Consider the following 8,859-nt stretch of genomic DNA (forward strand, 5'->3'; position numbering starts at 1 on the left):
AACGGCCCTCAGAACGGCCCTCAGAACGGCCCTCAGGCCCTCAGAACGGCCCTCAGATCGGCCCTCAGATCGGCCCTCAGAACGGCCCTCAGAACGGCCCTCAGATCGGCCCTCAGATCGGCCCTCAGATCGGCCCTCAGGCCCTCAGAACGGCCCTCAGATCGGCCCTCAGATCGGCCCTCAGATCGGCCCTCAGAACGGCCCTCAGAACGGCCCTCAGATCGGCCCTCAGATCGGCCCTCAGATCGGCCCTCAGGCCCTCAGAACGGCCCTCAGATCGGCCCTCAGAACGGCCCTCAGATCGGCCCTCAGAACGGCCCTCAGAACGGCCCTCAGATCGGCCCTCAGATCGGCCCTCAGAACGGCCCTCAGAACGGCCCTCAGAACGGCCCTCAGAACGGCCCTCAGGCCCTCAGAACGGCCCTCAGGCCCTCAGAACGGCCCTCAGATCGGCCCTCAGATCGGCCCTCAGGCCCTCAGAACGGCCCTCAGATCGGCCCTCAGATCGGCCCTCAGATCGGCCCTCAGAACGGCCCTCAGAACGGCCCTCAGATCGGCCCTCAGATCGGCCCTCAGGCCCTCAGAACGGCCCTCAGATCGGCCCTCAGATCGGCCCTCAGAACGGCCCTCAGAACGGCCCTCAGATCGGCCCTCAGATCGGCCCTCAGAACGGCCCTCAGAACGGCCCTCAGATCGGCCCTCGGAACGGCCCTCAGATCGGCCCTCAGAACGGCCCTCAGATCGGCCCTCAGGCCCTCAGAACGGCCCTTCACACAGAAAGTGCATATTCTTTATTTAAACTTGATATAAACTGCTCCTGGCTCATGTTTCTTGAGTTTGTTTCTCTTTCTTTTTAGTTTCTTCATTTGAAGTTGACTGTTCATTATTTGGACTTGTAAATGTCACTTTTTAGAATTCTGAATCAGTGAAAACGTGGGACATTAGAGGCCCGTGTATCTGCTGCCCCCTTCTGGTGACCAGATGTACCACAGTCTGGAGTTCATAGAAACACATTTATGATTCTAATAAACTCATTGACTTTTGTCACTGATAATATCACAGTGTTTTATATTTTCTCCTTTCGTCCTTTTGCAACACTGATTATGAGATAAAACATATAAATAATTCTTATCTCACGCGGTTTATTAAACACACACTATTATTATCATCACGATCCTTGTAAATATCGATCCTTGTAAATATCGATCCGTGTTCCAGTGTAACTCGCTGTAGTGTCCACTCGTGTCCACTGCGCGGCGCTGTGGCGTTTGGAGAAACTCACACCAAACCGGATCCGGATGTCTCTGTTTCCTTTTCAGTTTAAAACAAACGACTCCAGCTCAAGGATCTATTATATTATTATTATCCAGGTGAAGATTTAAACTCTTATCAATTGTTGTTTGCGTCGATTCAGGATTTTATAGATTAATCATCGTTTTGTTTTTGAGCTAACGTTAGCCTGTTAGCTTCGTTATCTGTTAGCAGAGAAGCTAAAAACAAACCTCAGGCTCGAGCGAAATGTTTCTGTCAAATGAGATGAATGTTCCAAATGATTACTCCTGGTTTAGTCCTGGTTTAGACCTGGTTTAGACCTGGTTTAGACCTGGTTAAGACCTGGTTTAGACCTGGTTAAGACCTGGTTAAGACCTGGTTTAGACCTGGTTAAGACCTGGTTAAGACCTGGTTTAGACCTGGTTTAGACCTGGTTTAGTTCTGGTTTCTCCTTCTAAACCAGGTCCAATTCCAGATGTTCTGAATGAAATGTAGATTCTAGTTTAGCTTCATCTGTTCTGTTTGTCCTCACAGTCTGACGTGGGCCCTGTAGTCCTGGTCCAGAGCCTCTCCTGGTCCTGGTCCTGGTCCTGGTCCTGGACCTGGTCCAGAGCCTCTTCTAGTCCCGGTCCTGGTCTCAGTCCTGGTCCTGGTCCCGGTCCTGGTCTCAGTCCTGGTCCCGGTCCTAGTCCTGGTCCTGGTCCTGGTCCTGGGATGGTCCTGTCTTATGGAGGATGTGGTTCTTCATTATAAATCTGGACCGGAGCAGAATCTTTCTGCTCTGATTGAGACGACGGAGAAGCTTCTGGCTCCGTTTCCCTGTCGTCCTCCTCAGGTGAGTGTGTCAGATGCCCTCCCTGTGGTCCTCCCTGTGGTCCTCCCTGTGGTCCTCCCTGTGGTCCTCCCTGTGGTCCTCCCTGTGGTCCTCCCTGTGGTCCTCCCGGTGGTCCTCCCTGTGGTCCTCCCGGTGGTCCTCCCTGTGGTCCTCCCTGTGGTCCTCCCTGTCATTAGGAGGCTCCAGCTTCTCTCTGACATAAATCAAACGTTCTCTTTTCTGTGTCAGATTTTCAGTCCCTGGTTTCCCTCCATCGTCGACCGTCACCTGCCTCTGAGACCAGCCAGAGCTCCTCCCACCATCCTCTCAGCTCCTCCCACCATCCTCTCAGCTCCTCCCACCATCCTCTCAGTTCCTCCCACCATCCTCTCAGCTCCTCCCACCATCCTCTCAGCTCCTCCCATCCATCCTCCAGACCCGAGCCCAGAGGAGACCAGGGGAAAGACCAGCCCACAGGATCCAGACCAGGCTGGACCGTCCAGGAGTCCTGACCAGGCCCGTGGTTCTGGGATCAGTCCTCAAACCACCGTAAGTCTAAAGGACGTGAAGAAAGAATCAGAAAAGGTTTATTTCCATTGTCAATGAACTGAATTCACAAACAGAGGAACAAGGATAAAACGACCTCTAGAAGTCAAAACGAGAAACACTTTAAATCTGCTTCAGTGTCTTAAAATGAACAAATGTACAGGGGCGTGGCCTCCTGCCTGAGGGGAGTGGCCTCCTGCCTGAGGGGAGTGGCCTCCTGTCTGAGGGGAGTGGCCTCCTGCTTGAGGGGAGTGGCCTCCTGTCTGAGGGGAGTGGCCTCCTGTCTGAGGGGAGTGGCCTCCTGCAGAGATGGAAGTCTGCAGCCGATCACCTTCTCAACAGAGGGCGCTGTAATCTCTGTTTGTCCCTGTCTGTGGCTCCCACTTGGGGTGATGATGAGGGGGGGCTGTGTCGTCGTGGCGATGAGTGCGGTGTCGTCGTGGCGATGAGGTGCAGCAGTTTGTCACAGGGAGAAGAGCAGGGGGGAAAGTACACAGCCCTGTGGAGCTCCTCTCACCAGTGTTTGGCTCCTCAGTCCATCCTCTGTTCAATGTGAACCTTAAACCTGCAGATGTGACACGGAGGAACTGGAACCTCTGTAGTTTAGACTCTACACATGGTTCTAGAATGAGGTCAGAGGTCAGAGGTCAGAGTTCTCTCTTGATCCTGGACGGTGTAAAATGTGCACTCAAACCTCAAATCCAATTGTTTCTCACAGAAGGACCGAGTTCTGAGTCTCGGCGTCGACGGACATGAGACCACGAGGACTCTGCGCCGCAGTCCGGACCCGGGCCGAAGGGTTCCGTTTGTCCCCGAGACCCCACCGGACCCGGACCCCCAGGATCCGGGTCCACGGGTCCGGCCCAGACCAGGATCCACACCAGAGACTCCGTCCAAGCGCTGCTGGGCCGTGTTCAGGCACAGGGTCCAGGGCGGGGTCCAGGGCGGGGTCCAGGGCGGGGTCCAGGGCGGGGTCCAGGGCGGGGTCCAGAGCTCGTCCCGGCGCTTCCTGCTGGCCGTGTCCAAACTGCAGCCGCGACAAAGGGTCAAGTGGGTCATCGAGGAGAAGAACTGCAGCGACGTGGAGCAGGTGAGACGTCTTCAGAGAGGAGGAGCTGAGAGGAGGAGCTGAGAGGAGGAGCTGAGAGGAGGAGCAGAGAGGAGGAGCAGAGGGGAGGAGCAGAGGAGAGGAGCAGAGGGGAGGAGCAGAGGGGAGGAGCAGAGAGGAGGAGCAGAGGGGAGGAGCAGAGGGGAGGAGCAGAGGGGAGGAGCAGAGGGGAGGAGCAGAGAGGAGGAGCAGAGGGGAGGAGCAGAGAGGAGGAGCAGAGAGGAGGAGCAGAGGAGAGGAGCAGAGAGGAGGAGCAGAGGGGAGGAGCAGAGGGGAGGAGCAGAGAGGAGGAGCAGAGTGTGCGTGCGTGTAAATCTCCCATGATCTCCCATGATGCCCCTGTGTAAATCTCCCATGATCTCCCATGATGCCCCTGTGTAAATCTCCCATGATCTCCCATGATGCCCCTGTGTAAATCTCCCATGATCTCCCATGATGCCCCTGTGTAAATCTCCCATGATGCCTCTGGGCTTCAGCAGAAACCTGAGCCTCGTGAGAAGCTGAAGCTTCTGGATCTTTATCTGAGGCAAACTTTTCCACTGAGTTTGACAAAGTTTAAATGTGGTGAGTTTGACCTCTGAAGGTCACGCTCAGGGCCGGCCCCGCCTATAAGCGAACTAAGCAGCCGCGTAGGGCCCCGAGGCGTTAATAGGGCCAATCTGGCAACCTGTCTTATGCGAAGTGCAAGCGCAGCCACTAGTGTAGCAGCGCAGCAGCGCACACAGCGGGAACATATAACGCACAAACCGCATTTATTTGTAATGACAATCTGGCAACTAAGACACCAAACCTGCGCTGATTGAGCAACTTCATTGTGCGCGAGCAGAACGAGAGCGAAACATAAACACAACACAACGTGGTCCTCATGTCCAGAGGAATATATCTCCTGATGCCGAAAAACAAACAAACTTCTTGACGATGTAAAGAAACTGCAAACTCAACAACACTCTCCAGGTTTTGAACTTCTCTTACAAAGAGACGTTTAATGCTGCTGTTTGAAACAACACGATTCTGTCACGTTAGTTCGCTCAGGCTGGAGGAGACGAGAGCTCTGCCCCGCGCACAATAATATGTCTGAATGAAAGATAATGAGCTTCACATTCACACCAGCCCTGTAGTGTGAGCTGCAGGTGAGGCCGGTGAGGGGCGTCTGTGCCCCGGGTCACTAAGAGGCGGAGATCCGGTCCGGACGAGCGCCGTCTCGTCCAGAACCTCTGACATGAGACTTTGGAGTGAACAGTGTGCGGCCCCTGTCCCGGGCCCCTGTCCCGGGCCCCTGTCCCGGGCCCCTGTCCCGGGCCCCTGTCCCGGGCCCCTGTCCCGGGCCCCTGTCCCGGGCCCCTGTCCCGGGCCCCTGTGCAGCCTCACTCAGAGATGAGCGGGTTTGAGTTTGCGTCCCTCTCTCTCACATCACCATGTGTGAGATCAATCGTGACTCGTGATGTCTGTTTTACTTCTTAACGTGCAATAAGAGGAACGTAAAGGTTTATGCACGTCAGGTCCATCAGCCAATCACATCGCAGCATTGTTTCACACAGAGTCCAGTGTGTGATGTTCTGATCAGAACAAACATTTATATTGTAATTCACTTTTAATAGAGCAATAAAACATTTCAATTTATTTAAAAAGCATCATTAGACTGTTTGTTATAAATTATAATAAATTGATAGTGAAAAATAACCAGACATATTATGATTACGTCTGTTATAGAATAATACTATATATTTTTATACAAAAGTGGCAAAGTTGCAGAAACACAGTCTCTTCACTAGAGCGAGGTTTGGACCTTCACTTCTCGTTCTGATCATTCTCTGGGAATAACATGTTTGTTTTATCAGTGTTAATTGTTAATCAAGCAATGCTTATGCCATTTGTTTAATTTAATATAACTTGTTTTGTCACTTTGGCAAGAAGGAACAGTTGGGAGCTGTAAAAGATAAATTAGTAAGGATAACTATTACTTTGACATTTTCAGTTAAAATGAATCAATTTGACCATAATTATTTTTCATAGCCAATATTGTATTGAGTAATTAAGTACACTAATGTATTAATAACTGGCTTTAATCACTTTCTCCTGGCACAGTTTCATCACATCATCATTTTATAGCATTACAACCTCAACATTTTACTCTTACTTTAGCGGCTGGACCACATTAAAATGCAGCAGACCCAAAAAAGGTCTGAAAATCTCTGGCCCCCAGACCCCCCCTGTTCATTAATTTAAACTAATGTGCCAATGTGGCTGTCGACCCTTAACGCCCACAAATACGCCCAAAAACATATCTGGGACGTGTGTTATTTGTACAGGGAGTAGAGGTGATGTCAGCGGAATACCAAGTTGCATTGTGGGATTTAAGTTCAATATTAAATCAATATTTGACCCTGTGAGGTGCTGAGAATAAACTAACTGGCAAACGGATGCCCTGGAGTTTTGGTGCTTTGTTTGTGTTGAAGAAAGTTCCCATAAGTGAATTGTTCACTGACAATGGCAATAAAACTGATTCTGATGACGTGGTGAGGGGCCCCCAAAAATGTTTTCGCTTAGGGCCCCCTGAAGGCTTGGGCCGGCCCTGGTCACGCTCCAGTTTAAATGTGGTGAGTTTGACCTCTGAAGGTCACGCTCCAGTTCAGAGTCACTTAAGTTCAAGAAGAATATATTTGATTATGTCAGAATAATTCATAAAACACCTGATCTTTAAGGCTGGAAGACATAACACAGTATGAGGAGGAGAAGGGGAGGAGGCTTACGGGGGGAGGAGTACGGGAGGAGGAGAAGGGGAGGAGGAGAAGGGGAGGCCACAAAGAAATTCTGGCAAAGCGTCCAGCGCCTCAGGAGGAGGAGCAGTGCAACACTGTTTAAGGTGCGGGCGGAGACCTGCTGACCTCCACTGAGGAGGTCGTCTGGAGCCTCTGGACTGTCAAAGCAGGAGGTGGTCCCTCTGGTCAAGAAGGAGGACCAGAGGGTTCACACTACAGAGGACCACACTCCTCAGCCTCCCATAGGGTCTATTCCAGGTCCTGGAGGAGAATCTGACCCATAGAAGCTCAGAGTCAGGAGGAGGAACACCAGCTCTCAATGTCTCATATTACATCTTATTACATCTTATTACATCTTATTACCTCTTATTACATCATTATTACCTCATTATGATGTCATGGCTCTAGACACTTTACATTTAGACAGAAACACAGTTTAAACACGTTGCTTCACCTCCTCTGCTCGTTCTCCGCTCGTTTTCAACGCCTCGATGTCCAAACGTTGAAGTGGGACAATCCGCCTGTGACAGGCGTCGGCGCAGGACGACCTCTTCTTACAATGTCTAACTTTTCTTGAAAAGTTCATCTTGACAAAGTCGTCATTATTTCCTCGACCAAATCCATATATTGTCCTCCTTCACGTTGTGGGTTAAAAAACATCTCAGTAGAACAGGATGTGTCACATCCAGTTTCCTCTTCTGAGGTTCTGCAGAGCCCCGCCCATAAGACCCGCCTCTCAATATTGGTGATCCAATCAAAAGACCTGCACCTGCTGCACCTGCTGCACCTGCTGCACCTGCAGACGCACAAGAGCAACTCTGAAGCTGATTGACACATCATTTTAATTTCCATTCACTTTAATCTACAAACACCAGCTCTGTTCAGTCTGAAGGCCTCGGCAGATTATAGACCCAACACATGAGGCTGAATATGATTGGATAAAAGATCTGAAGAAATAAAGAGTAAAACTCTTACTCTGGGGAATAATTTAATAAATGTTTGTGGGAAAATATGTATATTTTAAAATTATATTCTGATGTTTAGGCAGAGAAGGCCCACCACTGCCAGCTCTAGACTCTCCACCAGGGGGCGCCAGGGTTCATGGGAGTTTGCCACAGTCACATGTTCTTTGGATCTGGAGAAGGCTCTCGATCGTGTCCCTTGTGGGGTCCTTTGGGGGGTGCTCCGGGAGTACGGGGTCCGGGGCCCTTTGCTCAGATATAATACAGACTTTACCTCTGATTATACTTTTGTGATTGAGACTCCTTTGTGGGCTGTGAACACATGTTCCTCTTTTGTCCAGGTGTGGCGCCGTCTCTCTCGTCCCGCGCTGTCCTCGCTCCCGTCCTCGTGTAACGCTCACATGAACCGGGACCAGGCTCAGATCTGGGTCTACTGCGACGTGGTCCAGTCCGAGGAGGTGGGCCTGAGTCTGAAGGAGGAGCTGAGTCTGAAGGGGAAGATCTCACTGTGGGACAGGAGCCTGGGACACGTCTACAGCCTCTGAGGACATGTCTACAGCCTCCGAGGACACATCTACAGCCTCTGAGGACACGTCTGCAGCCTCTGAGGACACGTCTACAGCCTGAGGACACGTCTACAGCCTGAGGACACGTCTAAAGCCTGAGGACACGTCTAAAGCCTGAGGACACGTCTAAAGCCTGAGGACACGTCTAAAGCCTGAGGACACGTCTACAGCCTCAGAGGACACGTCTACAGTCTGAGGACACGTCTACAGCCTGAGGACACGTCTACAGCCTCTGAGGACACGTCTACAGCCTCTGAGGACACGTCTACAGCCTCTGAGGACACGTCTACAGCCTCTGAGGACACGTCTACAGCCTCCGAGGACACATCTACAGCCTCTGAGGACACGTCTGCAGCCTCCGAGGACACATCTACAGCCTCTGAGGACACGTCTACAGCCTGAGGACACGTCTACAGCCTGAGGACACGTCTAAAGCCTGAGGACACGTCTAAAGCCTGAGGACACGTGTACAGCCTCAGAGGACACGTCTACAGCCTGAGGACACGTCTACAGCCTCAGAGGACACGTCTACAGCCTCAGAGGACACGTCTACAGCCTGAGGACACGTCTACAGCCTGAGGACACGTCTACAGCCTCAGAGGACACGTCTACAGCCTGAGGACACGTCTACAGCCTCAGAGGACACGTCTACAGCCTCAGAGGACACGTCTACAGCCTGAGGACACGTCTACAGCCTCTGAGGACACGTCTACAGCCTCAGAGGACACGTCTACAGCCTGAGGACACGTCTACAGCCTCTGAGGACACGTCTACAGCCTGAGGACACGTCTACAGCCTCTGAGGACACGTCTACAGCCTGAGGACAGACCTG

The 8,859-nt window shown here is 51.8% G+C and overlaps 1 protein-coding gene across 1 annotated transcript; it reads left to right on the top strand.

The window, feature by feature from the left end:
• The first annotated feature begins 1,730 nt into the window (after positions 1 to 1,730).
• shld3 (shieldin complex subunit 3) lies at positions 1,731 to 8,076 on the top strand. The gene is made up of 4 exons (XM_072433148.1): positions 1,731 to 2,107; positions 2,336 to 2,635; positions 3,351 to 3,722; positions 7,803 to 8,076. The coding sequence occupies exons 1-4, from the start codon at positions 2,000 to 2,002 to the stop codon at positions 8,004 to 8,006; spliced, it is 984 nt and encodes a 327-aa protein (XP_072289249.1). The 5' UTR covers positions 1,731 to 1,999; the 3' UTR covers positions 8,007 to 8,076.
• Positions 8,077 to 8,859: the final 783 nt, after the last annotated feature.

This window comes from Eucyclogobius newberryi, unplaced genomic scaffold (genome assembly GCF_026437365.1).
Source record: "Eucyclogobius newberryi isolate DKJ021-1_F unplaced genomic scaffold, fEucNew1.0.hap1 SCAF_6, whole genome shotgun sequence".
NCBI lineage: Eukaryota > Metazoa > Chordata > Actinopteri > Gobiiformes > Gobiidae > Eucyclogobius > Eucyclogobius newberryi.